General features: G+C 37.8%; 1 protein-coding gene across 3 annotated transcripts in view; it reads right to left on the bottom strand.

Moving 5' to 3' along the window:
- The window catches only part of SLC12A6 (solute carrier family 12 member 6), an 85,673-nt gene that overhangs the window by 31,454 nt on the left and 28,027 nt on the right, over nucleotides 1-26,192 (bottom strand). For 2 of the 3 annotated variants that reach the window (XM_028119475.2, XM_028119476.2), the window contains exon 2: nucleotides 12,246-12,290. The exons of the other annotated variant lie outside the window; for it this stretch is intronic. In XM_028119475.2, coding sequence (XP_027975276.1) covers nucleotides 12,246-12,290 — 45 coding nt within the window. The remainder of the gene's footprint in view (nucleotides 1-12,245; nucleotides 12,291-26,192) is intronic. 3 annotated transcript variants of the gene reach the window in all.

Here is a 26,192-nt window from a genome sequence, read left to right as displayed (position 1 = left end):
CAGTTGAGTAATATTCCATCCTGTGTATCATGAGTTGGTGGACATTGGGGCTCTTTCCATAATCTGGCTATTGTTGATAATGCTGCTATAAACACTGGGGTGCAGGTGCCCCTTCGAATCAGTATTGTTGTGTCCTTTGGGGTAAATACCTAGTAGTACAATTGCTGGGTTGTAGGGTAGCTCTATTTTTAACTTCTTGAGGAACCTCCACACTGTCTTCCTGAGTGGCTGCACCAGTTTGCATTCCCACCAACAGTGTAAGAGGGTTTCCCTTTCTCTGCATCCTCGCCAACATCTGTTTCCTGTATTGTTAAATTTAGCCATTCTGACAGGTGTGATATCTCATTGTAGTTTTTTAAATTTGTTTTTCATTTGTTTATTGTTTAACTTAAAAATATTTACTGAGTACTAGAGACAAAGCAGTCAAACAAGATGCTTAAGCCAGTTGTCAAGGACCAGACCAGTTCCCTTTAACTTGACTTCTACAGAAATTTCTGCCTTAGCTCTCTACATATTGTTTTTTTTAACAGTTTTATTAAAATATAATTTATACATCAAACAATTCTTTGATTAAAAGTATACAATATTAGAGTTTTGGGTATATTACATTATTAGTTTTTTAAATTGTGGTAAAATCATAAAACAAAACTTGCAATTTTAACCATTTTTAAATGTACAAATCAGAGGCATTACATTCACAATGTTGTACAACCATCACCACTATCTGTTTTCCAAATTTTTTAACCACCCCACATAAGCTGTTTTTTTTTTTTTTTTAAGTAGGTTCCTCACCCAGCATGGAGCCCAACTCAGGGCCTGAACTCACAACCATGAGATCAAGACCTGAGCCAAGACCAAGAGCCAGACACTCAACCAACTGAGCCACTGAGGCAGCCCCATCCCCTACATAAACTGATTTTTTAAAAATATTTCTTTTAAATTGATGGAAAAGCTTTACTCTTCTCAGTTCTACCACTGGACACAATGCCCCTTTTAAGATCCCAATGTGTTCTTCATCCTTTTTTTATTTAATTAAAAGATTTTACTTATTTGACACAGAGAGAGAGACAGCGAGAGAAGGAACACAAGCAAGGGGAGTGGGAGAGGGAGAAGCAGGCTTTCCGCGGAGCAGGGAGCCCGATGCAGGGCTCGATCCTAGGACCCTGGGACCATGACCTGAGCCGAAGGCAAACGCTTAACGACTGAGCCACCCAGGCGCCCCAATAAAGTTATTAAAAAAAAAAAAAAAGGAAAATGTAATTCTTTTCTTCTACCGGTTCCAGAAAATTCTAAGAAGAATGACACAGCTTTAAATTATTACCACTTTGGAGTAATTCATTTATTCAATTAATTCACCAAGAATTTATTAAGTTCTTATGTGCTGGGCACTCTAGGACCTGGGGATATAGCAGTAGACAAAGCAGTTAAAGATGTTGCTTTCATTGTGTGTATACTGAAGTCACAGAAGACTGTTAAAAACACATACACACACATATACAAAACTAATTTATAGTATTAGCCAATTTCCATGGTGTAAATATTCACACATGCCAATTTTAAACTACTAACAACAAAATCCAGGCATATACTGTTTACAAGAGACATATAATGACACGTAAAAGCTGAAAGTAAAGAGATCTATCAGGCAAATAGAAACCAAAAAAAAGCTGATATTGTTTTATTATCACAAGATAAATTTAAGGGGAAAACTTTATTTTGCATGAGAGGGTAACCAAATAACAAACGGGTGAATTCACCAAGAAAGCAGTTTATAATTTTTTATTTTTTTTTTTTAGAGAGAGAAAACGAACGCGTGAGACAGGGAGAGGGGCAGAGGGAGAGGAAAAGGGAGAAACTTAAGCAGGGCTCCATCTCACGACCCTGAGATCATGACCTGAGCCAAAATCGAGAGTCAGACACTTAACCAACTGAGCCACCCAGGCCCCGCAAGACAGTATTTTAAACATACGTCTATGGCTTATAGTTGTCCTTCGGTATAATAAATGACTCCCAAATTTAGTGGCTTAAACGCACACTTTTATCTCACAGTTTGTGTGGGCTAGCAATATGGGCAAGGCTTAGCTGAGCCCCCTGCTTCAGTCTAAGAAGCTCCAATCAAAGCTCTGCCAGGACTATGGTCTCATTTGAAGGCCTGGGGAAGAGCCACCTCCAAGCTCACTGACACAGCTGCTGGCAGGATTCACTTTCTTTCAGGTTGTTGGCCAAGGGCCTCCCTTGGTTCCCTGCCACATGGGCCTTTCCATAGGACAGTTTACAGCATGGCAGCTGGATTCCCTCAAAGCAAGTCATCAAAGAGAGCCAGAGAGAGAGTACAAGACAGATGTCAGTCTTTTTGTGATCTCATTTTGAAAGTGACATTGCTTTTGCCATTTAGAAGGTGTCATTAAGTCCAGCCTTCACTCAAAGGGCAGAGGCTGTGATCTTGGTCTATAACAAAAGTTGTTAGAATTTAACTGTGAAAAGATAAATTTTTAAATCCTTCCAAATTTAAAAATTACAGAAAATACGCTGCAAAACAAGGATCAAAGATTAAAATACTTTAAAAAATTAAGTGACAATAAAGATTACCTATTGAAACTTGTAGGATCCACCAAAAGTAGCACTTCAATGAAAAGTTAGTCTTAAAAGTTTTACATTAGCAAAGTAAAAAGAATAAAAATTATTTGAGCTAAGTACTTATTTTAGCAAGCTAGAGAAAGAGCAGAATAAACCCTAAGACAGGAAAAAATATGACAATAACTATACAGCTGTCCTTTGGTTCAATGTCCTTTTCTGTCTTTCAACTGTCCATTTTTTCCTGGGTCCTTATGTTTTGGGTAGATCTCCCATAAATAGCAGATAGCTGTATTTTTAAAATCTGACGATCTTTCTTTTTAATTGTCAAGTTCAGTCCATCAACCATAGCAATTTATATGTTTAGATTGGATTCTACCATTTTAAAATTTCTATTTGGTCTTTTTTCTTTAGGATTCATTCTCATTTCTTCTCTTTGGATTTTTGCTTTGTTTTTCCCTTATTCCATTTGTTCTCTCACCTCTTTTGGAGTTTCCACATTCTATATCTATTCTTTCAGTAATTACGTTTGAAATTTTACCACATATTTTACTTACGTAAAGGGGCGCCTGGGCAGCTCAGTCGGTTAAGCATCTGCCTTCGGCTCAGGTTACGATCCCAGGGTCTTGCGGTCGAGTCCCGCATGGGGCTTCCTGCTCAGCGAGGAGGCTGCTTCTCCCTCCATCCCTCCCCACTGCTTGTGATCTCTCTCCCCCTCTCTCTCAAATAAATAAAATCTTAAAACAAAAAACCCCAAACTGTTAAGTGAGTTTAAACAAAAGTCTGTCATCCTCCCAAACAACCAAGACTTCATTTTGAACACTTCCGTTCTCTTTTGATTCATGTATTACTGTTCTGTCCAATATTTCTAGTAGCTTATTTTATTACACAAATAAGACACTAAAAATATTTCATGGAGACAACACTGACTTGGGTGAAGGTCCATGTTTACCATTTTATTTGTTCAATATTTTTGTTGCATTTCAGAGTACTAGTTTCCTGGGATCATTTCGCTTTTACTTGAGGCACCTTCTTGAGAATTCCTTTAGAGGAGAGTTTCTCAAACTCAGCACATATTTGTTGTGGAAGATGTCCAGTGCATTAAGAGCATCCCTAGCTGTGAGTCACTAGATGCCAGAAGCATCTCCAGTAGTGACAATCAAATAGTCTTCAAACATTTCCAAATATCCCCTGGGGGACAAAATTGTCCTCAGTTGTAAACCACTAGCTTAGAGCAAGTCTCGTGGTGAAAAGTGTTCTTGGCTTTCATTTAGCAACAACTGTATTTTGTCCTTATTACTGTCTTGTTAATAAGCACAAATTCTAGGATAATAACAGCTGTGCAAACATTTTAAGACATTATTTGTTAATCTGTTTTGCCACTGAGAATTCTTCTGTCATTCTGCTGTTCCTTTGATGATCTGTACTTCCTCTCCGGCTGATTTCAAACTCTTTTCTTAGGTGTTCTGCAGCTTCATTATGTCTAGGTGTAGTTTTCCTTCTGTTCTGTTCACAAACCCCTTTTACCTGTTTCTAATCTGTTAACTTTGTATTTTATATTAATAACTATTTTTTCTTTTCTACAAGTTCCAATTGTTCTTTCTAAACAGTCTTTCATTCCTGAGTAGTATGCTCATCTTCCTAACTGCACCCTTTATTGATTTAAACGTTTAATAGTTTTGTGTCACAGACTGGACCACTTCATCCCTCTTGAGGGTTACATGAGTAGGAGTGCCAGATCCAATATACTACTTCTCTGCTGGTTCAATAGCCCTACAATATTGTTGCTATAAAAATCTGGCTTCAGAACAATCCTGCCCCATTCTGCTGCCTGCTGGTCCAAGCCATGTCCTGACAGCTCTGCCCTTCCCCCTCTCCCCCCCCACCCCGCTGCAGCCCCAGCACCTCAACATTTGGGGCCTCTGGAGTCTGAAGTTTCAAATGAAACCACCTTAACTTCCTGACTCTTTGGTCCTGGATGTTTCTGGCCCAACTCTGCTTGCTTAATTTTGGGGGTTTGGAAGAATATTCCTGGAGACTTTGCCTACATTTATGAGACCAATGATGCCTCCAAGATATTATCAGGGTCTACATGTGGTGGTGTTGGGAATGTGAGGGTCTGATAGCGCTCCTGGCCAGTCACGAAAGATCAAGGCTTTCCAGGCAAGAAACAAAGTTCTCATCAGGAGTGGTTAATTGAAAGGCATGTATCAATTCTCAATCTGTTTCCTGGTGGGAAATCATGCTGCTTCAAAAGTACAGCCTTCACTCTCTTAAAAAGGGGGTGAGGGTGCGGGAAGAGGCACCTGGGTGGCTCATTTAGTTAAGTGTTTGACTCTTGATTTTGGCCCAGGTCATGATCTCAGGGTCATGAGATCGAGCTCTGTGTTGGGCTCTGTGCTAAGCATGGAGCCTGCTTAAGATTCTCCCTCTCCCTCTGCCCCTCCACTTACATGCTCTCTCTAAAAAAAATTAAACAGATATACAGACAGTAGAGCTTTTCAGAAGTCTGGGTCACTACTGTGACCTCAGGAAATCTCAAATGGAATGGAAGTTCTAGAGTTTCTGAATAGTAAGTTAGTTCTACTCTGCAGGAACTAAGAACCAAATCCATATCCTGGGACTGTTTTAGGATTATCCAGTATCCTAAGATAATTCCTTTGGAGGATACCTACTGAGAATGGTCTCAATAATGCTATGAATTAAACAGTCCATCAGATCATTATGTTAGTTTTTTAACCTCATTTTACTATCCAGATAATGCTTACGTTACTGGGAACTTACTGGTGTTTCACTGCACAATTCAAACAAAAACTGATATAAGTGCCATTGATTCTACCAGATTTCAGATTTCCATTTTTTATGGCATACATTTTTTTTTTTTGGTAAATAGAAAAATGGTATTTCGAATGTCTTGCTCTTTATACAAACTTTATTGTTGTGGTGCTATTATCTCTACATTGCTGCTTTTGTAATTTGCCACTTATACTACAATTTGGGGCTAAGTTAAATCAATCTCAGACTCTTCCCTTAGTCTCCTGATCTTGTCAAATGGTGTTTGCTGGTCTGAGCTAGGAAGGACAAGAGCAGTAAATGTACTTAATTTCCCTTGGCACAGGTTTGGGCCTGAACTATGTGACTGTGTGAACACGAAAGGTTGTCTCAAATGTTATAAATTATGTTTTTGATTTTACAGTGTTTGAATAAGTAGTTAAGAATCATACATTATAACTGCTATTATCTCTTAAGTCAATAGCTTATTCTCTTTTTCTTTTATTTGAAGAAACCATGTCATATGTTCAGTAGAGTTTGATTTTTTCTTAAAGATTTTATTTGAGAGAGAAAGCACAAGTGGGGGAAAGGAGGTAGAGGGAGGGAGAAGCAGGGAGCCCGACACAGGGCTTGTTCCCAGCACCCTGAAATCATAACCTGAGCCGAAGGCAGACGTTTAACCGATCAAGCCACCCAGGCACCTCTAGAGTTTCTGATTTTGATGATGACATCCATGTAATACTGTTTAAATGTTGTTCTGTTTTTTTGTATTTCCTATCTATTGCTAATGAGGCCCAGAGGCTTATCCATATTCAGTATTTTTAGGGGAGAGGTAGGAAAACTCCTTCACAGTGGTATTTTGATCTTCTGTCAAGAGGTACACGTCATCTGATTTTATTTTTGGGATACTAACAACTGTTGGTGATTAATGACTAAATCCATTAATTTATGAGGGATTACAAAGTGGTGATACTCTTCTATTATTCTTCCTTAATTTACTAGCTGAAATACCTTTATAAAGAGACACTCCCTCTAATAAACTATTTGGTTACCCATTTGTATAGTTAAAGGTAAGATAAATACTTCATTCTTTCCTTTTATTAACCAATTCTCAGAATAATGGATTGGTTCACTAGAATACTACAATGGTGACCAATTAGTTTTTTAAAGTATCAATACAAACTCATGAATTTAAATATTGGATATATTTCAAATGAAATTCTTTTCCTGCATCAATTAAGATGATTCATTCTTTAATCTCCTTTTTTTTAAGAGGCAGGGGCGAAGGGCAAAGGGAGAGGGAGAGAAAGAATGTTAAGCAGCGTCCATGCCCAGGGCAAGCCCGATGCGGGGCTCAATCCCACAACCCTGAGATCATAACCTGAGCCAAAATCAAGACCCAGACGCTTAAATGACTGAGCCACCCAGATGGCCCTAATCTCCTTTGGTTAACACACTGAATTATATACACTGATTTTTAATGGTAAACCAACCATTATTTCTAGCAGAAACCCAAACTGGTCACAGGGGTAATTTAAAAAAATATGTATTGCTTAATTTAGATTGCAAATATTTCATTTAGGACATCTGTATTCATAAGTAAAACTGGCCTATACTTGTCTCTCATTGTCATTGCTAAGTTTCGGTATCAAAGTTATGCAATCCTCAAACTGAGTTGGGGAGTGTTTATTTTCCTATTCCCTGAGAGAAACTGTATTTTTCCTTGAATGTTTGGGAAAATTGTTGTAAAAATGCTAGGGCCCACTGCTCATTTGCTTACTTGCTTACTAAAATGTTTTAAATTAAAAATTATACAGACAGAAAAGTTCATAAATCATAAGTATACAGCTTAATTCTTTACCACAACAGCAGTTTCACTCTTCCATACAGCGCCTCCACCTAATCCTGAGTTTTATGAGAGATCTGATGAGTCAGTGGAATACAGTAGATACATTAAAATAACTGTGCCCTATTGACAGGAAGAACATAGGTCTGAAAAATGCTATTATAAATTCCATTCAGCAGGCAAGGCAACTGAAGCAGTTTCTAACCTACCAGGCCAAATTATGCTGAACAAGATTTTTTTTTCTTCTTCAAGATTTTTTAAGTAATCTCTACATCTAACATGGGGGTCAAACTCGCAGCCCTAGATCAAGAGTCACATGCTCCCCTGACTGAGCCAACCAGGTGCCCCTAAGCAAGATTTTTATAGAGAACTGGCAAGATTTTTTTTTTTTAAAGATTCATTTATTTGACAAAGAGAACACACAAATAGGGGGAGCGGCAGAGGGAGAGGGAGAAGCAGGCTCCCCCTGAGCAAGGAGCCCCACAGAGGGCTAGATCCCAGGACCCCAGGATCATGACCTGAGCCGAAGGCAGACACTTAACTAACAGCCACCCAGGCACCTCAAGAGCTGGCAAGATTTTAATTCAAGCTAAACCAATGCCCCTTCTGTATGATGGTTAGAAAATATAATCAAAAAACCATCTTTCGGTCTTTTACAAACTTTTTTTTTTATAACCCAGCCTTTTAAGGATTTTGAGGCTATAGCTTAAACAAAGATACTCAGAGGAGTGCCTGGCCAGCTCAATCAGTAGAGCATACAACTCTCAGGTCGTGTGTTCAAGCCCCATGTTGGGTGTAGAGCTTACTTTAAAAAGAAAAAAAAAAAAAAGAAAGAAAGAAAAGGAAGGTACTCAGGATAGGACCCAGAAGATGGTAGTTATTAAGAGCATGAGAAAAAAGGAGAATATAATCATATCTAACGAACTTCAGAGCAGGATGAACTTACCTGAGAATGTAGCCAGAAGACTCTGGATAAATTCCCAGGCTTGTTTAAAATTGAATGCAAATATAGGCTGCTAAATGAGGTTAATGGCTGGAGTAGTCTCTTTGCAAATATTTGGGTTTTTAGCTAATCCTAAGAGAAGTCTTCTTCACAATCATATACCATTTCTTTCTGCCCACAATTCGTTTACTATCTTTTACAACAAGTGCTTCAGTGGAAACAAAATCCAGCTTACACTGGAATGGTACCAACTCCCCTGACTGTCCATTTCATTAGCTAAGTCCTTCCCTACCTCCATTACACACATGTTCCTGGCCAGATGATAAACTACTTTCAAATTTCTCTACTTGTTGGCATGTATCGGAGACAGAAGCAATTTAATAGTTTAGGGGAGAAATTTACTTTTCATGGTCTGCCTAAATCTTTCAATGGAATCTTAATCACTCCTGGTCCAAATATGAAATTTTTATATAGAAAAGAGTAATTCTGAACAGTCTAAATAAGCTATCAAATATAAAAGTCTAAAAAAAGAGAATAGTGACAAGCCCCCAATCTCACAAGGCTAGGACCCTTTTGATCAGATTTCTAGCTATATGTTTATGTCAAACCATTTACCTAACAAATATTTATTGACTGCTTAGGATATCAGTTACTGTTCCAGCACATAAACTATCTCAAAGAAAAGAGAATTAAGATCAGAAACTTATGGGGCACCTGGGTGACTCAGTTGGTTAAGCATCTACCTTTGGCTCAGGTGATGATCTCAGGGTCCTGGGATCAAGCCCCGCATCAGGCTCCCTGCTCAGTGGGGAGTATGCTTCTCCCTCTCACTCTGCCTCTCCCCCCTGCTTGTGCTCTCTTTCACTCACTCCCTCTCTCTCTCAAATAAATAAATCTTAAAAAAAAAAATCAGAAACTTATGTCCTTAACAAAGAAAGAGCAGAAAAGGAGTATCAACTAATACTCTGAACCTATAATAAGCAAACAAGTATTTTCCTTACTTTTTTTTTTCATTTTTTATTTGTTTCTATATTGTTTATTTCTGCTTTAATCTTTATTTTTTTTTTAATTTTTTTATTGTTATGTTAATCACCACATATTACATCATTAGTTTTTGGTGCAGTGTTCCATGATTCATTGTTTGTTCATAACACCCAGTGCTCCATGCAGAACGTGCCCTCCTCAATACCCATCACCAGGCTAACCCATCCCCCTCCCCCCCTCCCCTCTAGAACCCTCAGTTTGTTTTTCAGAGTCCATCATCTCTCATGGTTCGTCTATTTTCCTTACTTTTTGATAGCTTACATTTTCCACAACTGCTTTGCACATAAACAGCAAAATGTTCAGCAATGTACGAATCAAAAAAAAAGCCTCAAATCAGCCCTCATGCACCGTTGGTGGAAATGTAAATTGGACCAACCACTGTGGAAAACAGTATGGAGGTTCCTCAAAAAATTAAAAATAGAATTACCATATGATCAAAAGATTCTACTACTGGGTATTTACCCAAAGAAAATTAATTTGAAAAGACATATGAACCTCTGTGTTTATTGCAACATTATTACAACAGCCAAACTACAGAAGCAACCCAAGTGTCCATCGACAAATGAATGGATAAAAAGATGTGGTATTATATGCACAATGAAATATTCAGCCATAAAAAAGAATGCGATCTTGCCATGTGCAACAACATGGGTGGACCTAGACTACATTAGGCTAAGTGAAGTCAGGCAAAGAAAGACAAATATCACATGATTTCACTTACATGTTGTATATAAAAAGAAAATAGGGGGCACCTGGGTGGCTCAGTTGGTTAAGCGACCAACGCTTGATTTCGGCTCAGGACATGATCTCAGGGCTGTGAGATTGAGCCCCATGTCCCAGCGTGGAGCCTGCTTAGGATTCTCGCTCTCTCAAAAACAAACAAACAACAAACCAAAAAAACGAAAACAAACAAAAAGGATTCTCTCTCTCCCCCTCGGCCCCCCCCCATAAAAAAGAAAAAAAAAGAAACAAACAAAACAACCCTTAAATACAATGAACAAACTGGTGGTTTCCTGAGAGGAGGTGGATGGGTGGGGTGGGTGAGATAACGGGGGTTAACAGCATAATGTGTGGAGAAGTTGAATCACTATGTTGTACACTTCAAACTAATGTAACATTGCATATGAACTATAAATGAATTTTTTAATTCTTAATAGAAAAAAAAAACAGATACAAACTTCCAGCTATAAAATAATATAGTCAATAATACTGTAGTAACGCTATATGGTGACAGTGACTACACTTATTGTGGTGAGAGTACCGTGCAATGTACAGAATTGTCCAATCAATATGCTGTACACCTGAAACTAATATAACACACTGTAGGTTAATTATACTTCAAAAACAAAACAAAAACAAAAAATCCAACAACAAAAAATAAGCCTCAAATCAAAAGACACACACAAAATGGCTGTTAATATATTTAAAAGCACTTAACCTCACTCATGATTAAAGAAGTACAAGTAAAAACTAGAGATGCCATCTTCATCTACTAGAGAAAGAAAAAAAATTTTTTTTAAAGATTTTATTTATTTATTTGACAGAGAGATACAGAGAGAGAGCAAGTAGGCAGAGAAGCAGGCACAGGGAGAGGGAGAAGCAGGCTCCCCGCTGAGCAGGGAGCCCCATGCGGGGCTCAATCCCAGGACCCTAGGATTATGACCTGAGCCGCAGGCAGCTGCTTAACCGACTGAGCCACCCAGGCGCCCTAAGAAAGAAAAAATTTTAAGATTGGTATCTGCTCTTTATGATAGGGATGTATCTTTTTGAAGATATGTATACCCTTCGACCAAGGAATTCTACTGTTAGGAATTTTTCCTTCAAATATACTGGCAATGAAAATGCAAGAATATACATATGAGATGTTCACTGTAACATAATTTTTAACAGTAAAACACCTGGAAATAAGCAGTCAAGAATAGGGAACTGGCTGTGTAAAGTTAGAACACAGGAAAACAAGGGAATACTATTCTACAACAAAGGAACAAGGCAAATCTTTATGTACTGAAATGATGTGTCTAAGATAAAATGTTAAGTGAAAGAAAGGAAGTCGCAGTCTGTAGAGAATAACCCCATGGATAGAAAAAGGAAAGAAGATAGTCACATATAACAAGAAAATGTACAATTAAAAATTTCTAAAAGAATTCCCAATTAGTGTCAATAATAAGTACCTCAGGGGATTGAGGTGAGATGGTGGGGAGAAGAGATACTTTAGAGGACTTTACTTTCTTTACATGTACTTTTGGTATTGTCTGAATTCCTCCCCAGAGTATGTTTTATTTCTATATTTTAAATTTTATAAGTTCTGAGATGTTGTGGAATTCTGTTAAATAACAAGCTTACTGAAATTTAAGTATGTGATCCCTAGAAGAAACAAATTTATTTCCATCACTTATTTAACAGATAAAGAACTGGAACATCAACTTCTTCTTAAGATTTTATTTATTTATTTAACAGAGAGAGACACAGCAAGAGAGGGAACACACACAGGGGGAGTCGGAGAGAGAGAAGCAAGCTTCCCGCTGAGCAGGGAGCCCTATGCGGGACTGGATCCCAGGACGCTGGGACTATGACCTGAGCCGAAGGCTGACACTTAACGACTGAGCCACCCAGGCATCCCGGTACATCAACTTCTACATCTTGCTTTAAGCTCATGCTGTTTATGAAGTACTTTCAGTAATTAAAAAATGAGGGTGATTAAAAGACCAAGAAAAATAATAATAAGGGCAAAGTAGATGCACAGCCCAAGATATTACAGAGTATTATAGTATCTTCTTGACAAAATTATCTTGGAAAAAAGAAGCTCTAATTCTCACAGATTTTATTTTTAAACACAGACTATGTAAATTACTTTTACATGTAACTACATTGGGACTTAATAATCATTTGCAGAAGTAGTTTCCTAAAACTTACCAAGTTGGGAATGGAAATAGCAGGAAAAAAAGCTGAGTGAAAAGCAGAAAAGGAGGGGATGGAAAACAGAATTAGAAGTGGGAATAATGTCTGTTAGTATAGGCAGGAAGAGGGTGACTTTAGAGAAAGTCAATCCCCACAGTAATACTATACCTAACAGCTGGCTGTGTTCCCCTGTGATGGAGTTCTGACTCGGGTCTGAAAAACAAACAATCGAAAAGAAAAGAAAAAAATGAATGACCAAAACAAATAATTTCTTAAAAATTAGCAACAAAAGTCAACCAAGGAAATAAGCAAAAAAAAAAAAAAAAAGTTTTTTAATGCTCAAAAAACATTAATAAAAGAAAATAAACTATTATAAAAAATAATCACACAGCTTTTTTGAAAAGTTAAGCAACAGAATTACCACATGACCCAGCAATTCCACTCTTAGGCATATACTCAAAAGAACTGAAAACAGGGACTCAAAACAAGACACCTGTATGACAATGTACACAGCAGCATTATTTACAGTAGCCAAAAGGTGGAAACAACCCAAGTGTCCTTCAATAGATAAATGGGTAAACAATAACGTGGCATATACATACAATGGGATATTATTCAGCCATAAAAAGGAAATGAAGTTCAGATATATGCTACAACATGGATGAACCTTGAAAATATGCTAAGGGAAACAGGCCAGAAGCAGAAGGACATTTTGTATAATTCCATTTAAATGAAATTTTGAGAAAAAAGTAAATTAAAAAGATAATCACACAAATTTGACTAACCAATACTAGTTCCATAAAGTAGTATGATTTGGGGCTTAACACATGGGTTACATTTTCTCTTTAATGGCAAAGGACATATGGCCATAGCAGCTCAAAGTCAAGACATAAGTAAAGCACTCATTACTACTAGCAGGTATGTTCTGATTCGACTTCATGATAAAATTACTAAACCGGCTTTTATAAATATCTACTTCTTCTAATCTATAATAAAATTAGTGGCAATAAGCCAAGTTCCTAATGCAAGAGATATTGACAATCATCATTTAACAACTAACCACTTGCTTTTTTTAAAGGCTTGAAAAGCATTAAGGGCTAAATATGGAAAAGACTCTGAGCTCCAGTTTCCTCCAAGATTAAGTCTCTTGAGACACTGAGGATTACATCTGGCTTCCCTGAATGTGTCTGGGGAACAAAAATAATTTTAGACGAGGGGGTCTGTGAACAATGGGAAAAAAATTGCGTTTTTATTTTCACTAACCTCTAATTGAAGTTTAGTATTTTCTCCAAGAATGATGTCAGCAACAAACTACATAAAAGTTCCTGTGCTTTGTCAACAATAAATATGATTTTTCATATCACACTGTAATTGTTATATATATCTCATAATACCATTTAGGTGCAATACTACTTTGAAATTATGGTAGTAATTAAAAGGCTGCTAGGTCTTCTTCAATGCATTGATAAAAAAAGCACTTATTAGATCACGAACTTAATTTTGATAATTGTATTTTATATAATAGGGCTTCTTTTTAATCCTATATATATGTATTTATACACATGTGTAATACTTTACACATTTAAAAACATTACTCTGGGGGCTCCTGGGTGGCTCAGTCATTAAGCAGCTGCCTTCGGCTCAGGTCATGTTCCCAGGGTTCTGGGATCAAGCCCCATGTCGGGCTCCCTGCTCAGCGGGGAGTCTGCTTCCCCCTCTGCCTGCCTCTCTGCCTACTTGTGCTCTCTCTGTCAAATAAATAAAAATAAAAATAAAAATAAAAATAAAGGGGGGCCTGGGTGGCTCAGTCATTAGGCGTCACCCTTCGGCTCGGGTCGTGATCCCGGGGTCCTGGGATCAGGCCCCACATCAGGGAGCCCGCTTCTCCCTCTCCCACTCCCCTTGCTGTGCTCCTGCTCTTTCTCTGTCAAATAAATAAAATCTTTAACTAACTAACTAAATATAAAAACATTACTCTGAAAAGGAATTTGTAGACTTCAGACTGCCAAAGAGGTCCCAGATAAAAAAAAGATTTAGAATTACTGTTTTAAACAAAATTCAAATAATATTTTCGATGGTGTTTATAATAAATGTTTTTTATACATAATTTAATTAAATCTAACACTTTAGGCATCCCATACAAGAAGAACCAATCAGAATACTAAACAGATTCTGGTTTCTGATGTACAGTTCATATTATACTATATTTTACATACTCTAATCAAGGAGGAAATAAGGTAGAAACCTGGTGGATACAACTAAAGTTTTCAATGTTATGTGAACATTTTAAGATATAATTTTAGATTTTCTTCCTTAATTTGGTTTTTAAAAAGATACTCTATAAATTTTTATATTCTCAGATGTTTTCCCCAACATACCACCAAACAGATACCAAGTTTTTAAATTTAAATTCATGTTATTTCCTTTTAAATAAACAATATGGGTTTGTGCGTAAGACAAAGTAGGAATAACAGTTCTGTTGTACATCTGTGTATTAGATTCATCTCTTTCTCTCTCTCACACACACACACATGCACAAAGGGGATAAATTAGGCCCTTTCATTATAGAGAAGCAGGTATATAGGTAGCATGGAAGGAAGAGTAGTGAAAGAATCATAGAATTTTAGAACCAGAAGAACTATGGTCATCATCTAGCTCTACTCTAGTGATTCCAAAGGAAAAGTTGGAGAAATTACCAGCATCATCTGTTTTTTTCCCTAAAATCATACCAACAACCCTTTTCAAGATTCTGATTCCAAGACACTGTCATTAATGGGAATGCCTTTTATGTATGTTGGGATGGGGCAAAGTTTAGAATCTCTTAGTATTTATAGTTGAGAGGTGATTGGTTAAGTGTCTGCCTTTGGCTCAGGTTATGATCCCGGGGTTCTGGGACTGAACCCCACATCAGGCTCCCTGCTCAGCGGGGAGTTTGCTTCTCTCTCTTCCTCTGCTCCTCCCCCTTGCTCGTGCTCTCGCTTGCTCTCTCTCTCGAATAAAAAATCTTTAAAAAAATAGTTATAGTTCAAAAGATGAATGCTGTTAATAAGTGGCCAAAGACACAGCACACTATTGTCAAGAGAGAGATAATCTTAGTCTTTTGAGGACCTATCTTCATGATTCTTGGTACTCTGTAATTCTAACTTTTTTGTCCTAAAATGAAGAATAGCCTAAAACAAGTTATTTGGAATTTCCAGGTAATCTATGAGTTTTAGAAAAACATCTCAGATAACTCAGGCAGAATAGGTATGATTTTAGATGGGGAAATACAAATGATTTTCTTTCTTACAAATCACCTCCTTGTATACTACATACTCCCTTGCCTTCTAAACTGTGCCCACATGCCGTCCGTACACTTTCTGGTCAAGCCAGGCCTCTTCCTTTGAACACCCTCCTATATTTGAGATGAGTAGAAATAAGTCTTTGTGTAGTTCCCTACAAGTTCAACTTAGATTTGTTTTTCATTTTTTATGAATTGAAGGAATGCAGGGCAACCTTTACTTAATACTTATTTGGTAATTTGAAGACTAACCTCCAAGAACTTGCAAATACTTCACTGAAAGCACGTAAAACCCAAAACAAGGGCAAATCTAGGAGTAAACAGGTTCAGAACCCATGAGAATGAAATCAGCCATGCCTATAAAAATCACAATTGGTAAATGGGTTTAAGTTGAGGGGTGTTTCTGGGTATGCACTCCAAATTGTGTAATCAACATGGTAACACTGCTCTGAGATACATTTGGGCATCTTTCTATTGTCATATCTGAACTCTCCCATTTAACATTTTTCCTGCTTATGCCACTGATGAGGGCACACCCAAGTTTGCCAAAGCCTGGGAGTTGTCCTAAACATTACTCAAAATGTTTATTTTAACCAAATTACTTCCTGTAATAGAAACAACTTGCCAATAACGTACTATTTTTACCTTCGATGGTCTTTATAAACTAAGCTACTCACAGGTTATAACTCAAAAGGTTATATACTAGGTGATACTCAAAAGCTTATGATACTCTACCAGTCAAAATGGTAGTTCAAATAGAATCATGTATCTTTTCACATGTAAATACAATCAGAAAAATGACCTGAGAGTATTTCCTTGTTACAGTAATGATAACAGTAGTTTTACAAATGGGCACTTTCTCAATATATTTCATTTATCCTGGGTAAATGGTAAAGAATGGAGATTTTATTTAGTTTCTTGCCATGTGCCTCGGAGAATAGAGAGAAAAATGATTGTGGGTGGTACCTGTTTGCAAAACTGCCTCTAAATAGTTTTTCTGAAGAGGCTTATTATCTCCCTTAGTTTGCCCATAGCAATAGCCTTTTCTGAATTTCCTTTGCTAATTACTTCATCTACCATTCTTAGAGAATTTGAAGCGAATAAAGGCTAGCTTGTACCTTGCATCTAAAACTCAGTGTAGTAGGTTTTAGTCTTCATTAAAGATAGTATCAGTACTTTCATTAAGTAACACAATAGTGGAAACAGGCCTAATTATCTAGAAAAAGAAGTAGGCAGGACCAAGTGCATATACAGGAGGACAATCAGCTCATTATAGTGTATATTATCTAGACATACTTCAATACAAGGATACAAAATACCTGAAATCACCAGTCTTAACACATTCCTAACTTTCTGGACTCCAACTTTTAAAAAACCAAAGTAGCATTATCATAAGAAACCATTTTGACTCAGAATTAGGCAAAGCGGATTAAAAATGGAATCAAAGACAATTACTCTAACATTCACAGTTACTAGATTCTGCCTCTCTAAATGGGTACCTATTGTAGTGGGAAACCCAAGAAGGAAAACAAGCTGAAATAAGGTAAAATCTGAAAAAGCCTATCTTCTTTATATACATTTTGAACTTATTGCAATGAGACCGGAAAGACCTAGAAAAATTTACATGTGATTAATTGGGTTTAAATAAATAAGTGGGTGAAAAACATAAGGCAATTGTAGGCAAAATAATTTAGCTGTAAGATGGAAATGTAAAGCAATGCATACAGAAGTTAATGTAACTAGTTTTTTGTTTCTAGCCTACCCAACAAAGGAGAGTCAAAAGATCCTTATCTGAATTTTTATTATTAATAACATATTTTTTAAAGGATACTTAGAATATACTTCTGCCAAAAAACATAATTTCTGCTAGGACAGGGTCTAGTCCAAACCATCAGTCATGCAAGTGATTTGTGTAGACAGCTAACCATGGAGAGAATAAGCTATCGTAGAAGTGAACCAAGGACTGTACTTCTTGTACCATGCATTTTCTTTAGTATATTAATAGAGATTTGTTGAGAAAATGATTTGGGGTAGGGGTGGTAAATAAACTTGGCAAATATATTTAACACTCAAGTAAATTCCTATAATGTTTAATTTCGCAGACATTTCAATACGCTAATGGCTGCGTAACTAATCTCCAAAAGAATATATTTGGCATTCTTAAATAGATGAGAAGAGATAACTCATTTATCACCACACATCTTATGTAATTAGTGTCATACTGTATACACTCTGGGAAACGTTCAACTCATTCATTTCAATATGCCAAGGTTAAATGATAACTCCCTGAATCATCATTCCCATTTTCTCATTCCTTTCACTTAGCAATATTACCATTAAACGAGTATTCTCTAAATTCGCCCAGTCAAAGAATCATCTGGAGTTATTTTTTTAAAAATTTTATTATGTTATGTTAATCACCATACATTACATCATTAGTTTTTGATGTAGTGTTCCATGATTCATTGTTTGCATATAACACCCAGTGCTCCATTCAGTACGTGCCCTCCTTAATACCCATCACTAGGCTAACCCATCCCCCTACGCCCCTCCCCTCTAGAACCCTCAGTTTCTCAGAGTCCATTGTCTCTCATGGTTCCTCTCTCCATCCAATTTCCCCCTTTCATTTTTCCCTTCCTGCTATCTTTTTTTTTTTTTTAACATATAATGTATTGTTTCAGAGATACAGGTCTGTGATTCAACAGTCTTACACAATTCACAGCACTCACCATAGCATATACCCTCCCCAATGTCTATCACCCAGCCACCCCATCCCTCCCACCCCCCACCACTCCAGCAACTCTCAGTTTGTTTCCCGAGATTAAGAATTCCTCATATCAGTGAGATAATACATGTCTTTCTTTGATTGACTTATTTCACTCAGCATAATACCCTCCAGTTCCAACCACGCCATTGCAAATGGCAAGATTTCATTCCTTTTGATGGCTGCATAACATTCCATTGTGTGTATGTATGTGTATATGTATATATATATTTATCTGTTCATCTGTCGATGGACATCTTGGCTCTTTCCACAGTTTGGCTATTGTGGACATTCCTGCTATAAACATTGGGGTGCACGGACCCCTTCAGATCCCTACATTTGTATCTTTGCGGTAAATACCCAGTAGTGCAATTGCTGGGTCGTATGGTAGCTCTATTTTCAACTTTTTGAGGAACCTCCATACTGTTTTCCAGAGTGGCTACACCAGCTTGCATTCCCAACAACAGTGTAGGAGGGTTCCCCTTTTGGAGTTATTTGTTAAACTACAAATTCCTCCATCATATAACTAGCCCTAATTGACTCGATCTCCTGAGAAAAGCCTGAGGTTCTGCCATTTATCAAGTGCCCAAATGACTATTATATATCTTCATTCATTGATTCAACTAGTTGATTAAGAAGTCTCAAGCATTGTTCTATGTGCTAGGGATAGAGCAATAAATAAATGCGAAAGACAAATTTCCTGTTCTCATGCAGATATGGGGAGATAAAGAATAAAAGAAAGTTAATAATCAAGATTATTTTCTTTATAACATTTATCATAAGCCCAAATTAAGAAAAGTGAATAGACAGGCTATTTTGGATTGGGTAGACAGTAAAGGCCTTTCTGAGAAGGTAACCTTTATGATGAGACTTGGATGTAAAGGAGACAGACATGTGAGGATCTTGAAGAGGACTGATCAGGGCAGAAAAGTAGCCATGCAAAGGCCTTAAGATGGGAATAAGCTTGGCATGTTTAGGAAATAACAATGTGGCTAAAGCATAATGAGGAAGAAAATGGTTTTAAAAAAAAAGTCCTCAAACTAGGTAGCAGATACATGCTATAGTATTGCAGACCATGGGAGAGTGTAAATTTTACTTTGAAAGTGAGGTGACACAATTGGAAGGTTTTAAAAGCAGTAAGAGAGGTCTGATTAACTTTTTAGTTAACTGCTGAAGAATGCACTGTGGAGGGAGGAAGAGCAGAAACAGGGAAGCAATTAGGAGTCTACCGCAGGAATCTTAGGAAGACACAGTAATAGCTGTTGTGAAGAAGGGAATCCATGGTGGAGAGAGCGATGAGATCTTCCAGAGGAGAATTCTTGAGCTTGTCTTCAGAGGTCATGTCCATGTTACTCTAAATTTATAGTTTCTTTCATTCATTTATTTACTCAATAAAATTTTTTGAGCACCTTCTGCATGTGAAATACTATTCTAATTACTAGAAATGTAGTAGCAAAATCCCTGCCATCAAAGAGCTTACATGATCAAAGAGCAACATATTTGTCAAGAGTGATGAGTTCTAAGACCAAAAAGCAGAATAAGAGAATGGAGAGGATTAGTGGGGGGATGGTTTGTGTGCTAGTTTAGATACTGAGTCTAAAAAAGGTCTCTCAGATAAGGTGGTATTTGACCAGAAACTTGAAGTGAGGCATCTAGCCATACAAATATCTGCAGGAAGAACGTTCCAGGCAGAGGGAATGGTTAGTGCAAAGAACCTGAAGCAGGTGCAGGTTGGCATGTTCAGTGAACAGCAAGGAGGCCAGGTTACCAAAGGGAATAGGGTAAAAGTGATAAGAGGTGGATATGTGGGGCACCCTGTGGAACACAGAGGAATTTGGGTTTTAACTTTGAGTGAGCAAGGAAGCCATTGGAAGGTTCTGATTTATGCTTTAACATGATCACTCTAGCTGTTGTCTGGAGAATAGACTGCAGGAGGCAGGTGAGGACGCAGGACACAGAAGGCTTTTGCAATGGTCCAAGAAAAGGGGATGGCAGTTTGGATCAGGTCAGAAGTATCAGAGCTGCTGAGTAGTGGTCATAGGCTGGTTTCACAAGGTTAGCACACCGATTGACTGGAGATGGTTGGGGTGGGGTGGGGAGAAACGAGTCAAAGGTTTCTCCAAGAGCAATTAGAAGTTCCTGAGCTGTGGGTGTCTGGGAGAAGAGTGATGATGGTGATGATGAATGGAGTGAGGGAGGAGGCACACTGTGACAGCCGTGCAGCTGTCCTGGAGCAAATGCGAGGCACAGTGAAAAGAGAACACAGGATCTGGAAGCAGATAGAGCTCAGGTGGGATCCTAGCTCTATATTTGCTATTCGTGTAACTGCGAAAATGCTTCAATTTCTTAGCCTTAATTTACGATCTATGCAACAGGAACACCACAGAAATTATTGTGAGGATTACAGATGGCAGATACTCATTAAATGGTAACTATTAAGAAAATTGAGAAGAGCCATGGAATGATCCTTAAGAAAATTTAAAAAAACTATAGTGCTGCAAAAAATCATGATTAAATTAGAATTTAGGTAGCTGGGGATAGTTTTTAGAACTTTAAACATTTTGCAGTACAACAGTACTTAGAAGAATACAAAAGTAATGTGGGTGAATACTTGGACTAATATACACATTGATTAAAATTGTACAACCACGTGATATTAATAGTTTAAGTAACTCATCTTATTTTGAAATTTGATACATTGATAATTTGGACTAAATATGCATTAACATATGGTATGGGATTTTTTTGATAAAATAATTACAATAGTAATTGTCCAGGAGTGTCTGTATTACATTCCCAGTACAAGTTTATTAATGACTCCTATTCAAATAAGCAATAAATTGAGTGAGTTTTAAATACAAATAAAGCTATGTTGGATACTGTAAGAAATAAAATAATGAGAATAAGGTAGTTCCTGACATTAAGAAGCTCACAAACTAGTTGAAGAGTCAAATTCAACTTAAGAAACTAAAAAAGAATGGTAGTAATAATGGGATTTCATGTTTAATAACATTTTACAGTTTTTGAAATGTTTTCACATATTTCATTTGATTCCCATGATAACTCTGATACAGGTAGGACACATATAAAGAAGCTAAAGCTAAGTTAGGTTCAGTGGTTTGGCCAGGGTATAATGAGAGTAAATTTCAAAGACTGGCTTGAATCTGGATTCTGATTTTCTACTACATTATGCTGATCATAAAATGTAGGTATAAGAACAAGTATTAATAACATAGTTAACTCTTCATTATCCAGGAAAATATATTAGGAAATTACAAAAAGGTATGTATGAAATAATTAAATTACAAATCAGCAAGATAATGTGTGGAACTAACAGTGATCATTAAAAACACCACTTATGGGACACCTGGGTGGCTCAGTCAGTTAAGCGTCTGCCTTCAGCTCTGGTCATGATTCCAGGGTCCTGGGACTGAGTCCTGCATTGGGCTCCTTGCTCAGCGGGGAGCCTGCTTCTCCCTCTCCCTCTGCTGCTTCCCCTGCTTGTGCCCCCCCTGACAAATAAATAAATAAAATCTTAAAAAACAAACAAAAAAACCTCCCAACATGTATCCCACTAAGACACACTGCCTCTTGATCTCTTTTTTAACAGGCTAAGAGCCTCTGCTTGGCAAAAGTATCTAGCAAGATTAATACCGTTTATATTATATCTATTTTTAGTTTATTCTCTATTTATAGAGTGGTAAGCATGCTGGTATTTCATTTAGTGATAAAGTTCCTTTCAGTGATTCAATTTAAGAAAAAAATATTAAACACAAAGATACATAAAAATGGAAAGATTATAAAGGCAGTCTCTAAATGACTCAATTTAGGGAACATGTCCTACTATCATCATACCAAATTTGCACAGCAACCCTGTGAGGAAGAATTTTTCCCACGTTCCAGAAGAAGCTAGCCCAGAGAAAGCTGAAATTTGTCCAAGGTGGTAGAGCCAAGGTGGTACAGCCTTTAGTACTGTTGTTAAGGATCCAAAGAGGGGGAGGAGCAACATGGATCGAGGCAGTATGAGCTTTAAGCAGAACTTTAAAAAACCTTAAAAATCACAGAGAACTCAAAATCACAGGAGCAGAATAAACATGGCACATGTCTGGGATGGTTTGCTTAGAAGGGTTGGGTCATATTAGCAAAATCTTTGGAGTCTAAAGCAGATGGAAAACAACTGAAATTCTCTACATAGAAGTCTAAAAACGGGGGCACCTAGGTGGCTCAGTTGGTTAAGCATCTGCCTTCGGCTCAGGTCATGATCCATCCCAGGGTCCTGAGATCGAACCCTGCCTCGGGCTCCCTGCTCAGTGGGAAGCCTGCTTCTCCCTCATCCACTCCCCCTGCTTGTGTTCCCTCTCTCGCTGTGTCTCTCTGTCAAATAAATAAAATCTTTAAAAAAAAAAAAGTCTAACAAGAAAAGCAGTGTTTTAGGCAAGGAAACAAGGGCAATATGCAAAATGAAATGAATGTCAAAGTTATTAGAGACAGACAGGCATAATCGTTATTAGACCACTGTAATGTGTCCATGTGCTAACAACTACCTTGAACATGGTCTCTAGGATTATTATTGTTAATTCAATCGATACTCTGAATGCCTACCATAGGTCAGGTACTGTGCTAGGCACTACACATACCGAAGGAGTTACCCTTTCTTCTCAAGAAGTTTGGAGAGGAATTATACAATTATGAAACAATAAAAATAATTGTTACAGTATAGGTACAAATATTGTGGGAATCAAAAAGGAAAGAAAACAAAATAAAGCAGTCAAGAATGGTATCAAGGAAATAACTGAGCTAAATCTTGAAGGATGGATAGTTTATCAAAAAGCAGAAGGGTGAGAGAAATGGAGAAGGGGAGACATTCTAAACAGAGGTATTAACAGGACATGGCTAATGCAGAAGTTCTAGAGATACAAAAGGAATAATTATACTTAACAATATACCTTTATATAATGCCAGGTATGTATTACAACCAATATATAATGATATATAATGTAATATTATATATTATAGTATCATACCTACAAATACATTGTACCTAATATATAACATACACTTAAACTGACAGGAACAAAGAATTTGTCATTGACCAAAAAAAAGTGGGTAATAAGAACCAGTCAGCATATGCGTTTCCAACTTTTGATTTTTCCCCTTCCCTCATTCACGAAATCCAGTCAGTTGTGGCTTCTATACCCATTTCTTCTTTTCCACTGCACTGCCATCATTTAGATTCTTGTCCTTTCCAGCCTGGACCATTGAAATAGCTCAATTATTCTCCCTGTCACCAAATCTCCCACCTTCAAACAATCCTGTATTTTCCTTCATATTAATAATCCTAAAATTCTGCCTTTATTAGGTTGCTTCACTGCTTAAAAAACAAAACACTTTCAAAGGTCTCCGATGACAGTGCCAGCAGTCCCCAACCATTTTGTGAAGACACGATCATTCTCACTTACTTATATCCGGACGTCACATGTGGGTACTGGTTCAAGTTCCTCTAAGGAATGGAAAGGACTGTCTTTGTAGGTTCTGCCTCCATCCCTACTGTGAATTCTCAGGCTGGGCTTAGGGGTGCTGGTGGTAGCAGAGGCTAATGGATTCAACACCTACAGTAGACACTGGTTTACTTGTTTGGATCCCTTGGCTTACAGGATGAACTCCAAAAACCTCATCCTGTCTTTCAAGTCCTTTTATAATCTAGCACTAGCTTACTTCTAACCTTATCATTTGCTGGGGCTTAAACTCAAGACCCTAAGATCAAGACCTGAGCTGAGATCAAGAGCTGGATGCTTAACCAACTTAACCAACTGAGCCATCCAGGCACGCCATAGACCCATGTATCTTTGATTATATCAATTTTTCGTTGAAAATTTCCTTTTCTTTCTTTCCTACTTATCTGAGTTCTACGTCCTTTAAAGGGCCAACTCAACTGCTTCTTTGTTTAGGCCTACCCTGAGGTTTAATTTTCTATCAGCTTTAACCTTCCTCTGAATTGTTGGGCATATACTGCCTTGTATTATCTTTTCATTAATCAACCTATTAATTCAAAGACTATTTACTAAGCACCTGTGTCAATACTATATGCTAGGCAGAGGCACCTGGGTGGCTCACTCGTTAAGCTTCTGCCTTCGGCTCAGGTCATGATCCCAGGGTCCTGGGATCAAGCCCTGTATGGGCTCCTTGCTCCGTGGGAAGCCTGCTTCTCCTTCTCTCACTCCCCTTGCTTGTGTTCTTTCTCTTGCTGTGCCTCTCTGTCAAATAAATAAATAAAATCTTAAAAAAAATACTATATGCTAGGCACTTGGGGATACAAAAAGAACAGAACACAGTCGCTACCCTTGGGGATTTATAGCACATATGGGTAAAACAATTACATTATGGTGATTAAAGCACTATATAGTAGAGGTATAGATAAGGGAGTGTGTAAAATACATTACATTCCCTGAAGAATGTAATGGAGAAGCCATCAAGGGAGAAGTGAAGTTTGAACTCAGACTGTTCAGTTGGAATGTTCTAGATCGTGAAGGCACGTGTATGACCTGCTAAGCAGAACAGACTTTATTCTGCAGGCAATGGGGAGACAATAGTGTTTTAAATGGGAGAGTAAAAGGATGAGATTTATATTTGAGAAAAATTCCTCTGGTAGCTACTATAAGGTTGGCTTTAGGAGGCTAGACAAGAAGCAACAATGAACTATCCTGAACTAACGTAGTAGCAATGAGGATGGGAAGAGGGGGACAGATTTGAGAAATATTTGAGAGACCAAAGGGTCAACAATTGGTGAAAGAAAGGGATTGGGGAAATGTTTTAGTACAGCGAGGGGTAAGACCCAATACAGAAAACATAGGAGAGAGGAGGAAAGAAAGGCGTACAGATGAGCATCACATCACGTAAGAAGGAAGAAGGTAAAGGACAGGTGTCAGTATGGATGCTGGGAAGAGGCGTTGGGAATTACAGTTTACTCTGAGAAGTAGAAGTTCAGTCATGTGCTGAATATAAGAGAATGGAGGATTGGGAGCTTAACAAACATTTTAAGTTTCGTGAAGAAGTTAAGAGAAAGGAGGATAACTAGGATTACTTAGAAGAATGTCTGAATAGTGTTAACAGTACAGCTGAGGTTGGAAATGAATTTTTGGTGGCACCAATTTTTTTTTTTTTTCTTTTTAAAGATTTTATTTATTTGACATAGAGACACAGCGAGAGAGGGAACACAAGCAGGGGGAGCGGGAGAGGGAGAAGCAGGCTTCCTGCTGAGCAGGGAGCCCGATGCAGGACTCGATCCCAGGACCCCAGGATCATGACCTGAGCCGAAGGCAGACGCCCAACGACTGAGCCACCCAGGCGCCCCCATGGCAGCACCAATTTTCATAGCTGTGAGATAACCACCCCCGTGGCCCTACCCGAGCAACACAGCTATCAAGATTGAGAGGAAAGGGCGCCTGGGTGGCTAGAAATTCAGGACAAATTTCAATAAAAAGTTAATAATGAAAATAAAAAATTTAAAGACATCATATGGTGATTAACATAACAATAAAAAATTAAAAAAAAATTAAAGACATCATCAAAACACAGAGTTGAAGATAAAAGGATAAACTTCACTAGAAGTCAGTGTAAAGAGAGAGGAACTGAGATCAGGTCCTGGAAATAACAGAACAAAGTGCAAACACAGAAGGAAACAGAAAAAAATCATTGAAAGAACTATGACTGCAATGCTGTCATGCCAATTTTTCCCAACAAAACTTGACACCTTTTAGGTAAGAAAGGTAGGAAGTAGTAAAAAGGCAGTCAATGGGAGCAGAGAACACTATACACAAATCCTGAGAAAGTTTGTGAGAGTTCATTTAGCAATCTTCCTTCTGATCCATCAGACTTGGCCTAAAGAAAAGGTGGCAAGACAACAGCAGCCAGCAGGCAAGTAGCTGAAGTTGGAGTAGACCGAGAACCAGGGCCAGTTATAAGTCTTATCTAGGTCACTTAGTCCTGACTCCTGCAGCAGGGGCCCACTGTAGTGCAGGGAAGGGGACAGCCTGATGTTGGTAGATGTGAAACTGATGGCACTGGGGGACAA

The sequence above is a fragment of the Eumetopias jubatus genome, unplaced genomic scaffold (genome assembly GCF_037043125.1).
Source record: "Eumetopias jubatus isolate StellerSeaLion01/CBP00866 unplaced genomic scaffold, mEumJub1_p1.0 scaffold_7, whole genome shotgun sequence".
Lineage (NCBI taxonomy): Eukaryota > Metazoa > Chordata > Mammalia > Carnivora > Otariidae > Eumetopias > Eumetopias jubatus.
The sequence above is the reverse complement of the archived record's forward strand: the minus strand, read 5'-3'. Positions and strand labels throughout refer to the sequence as shown.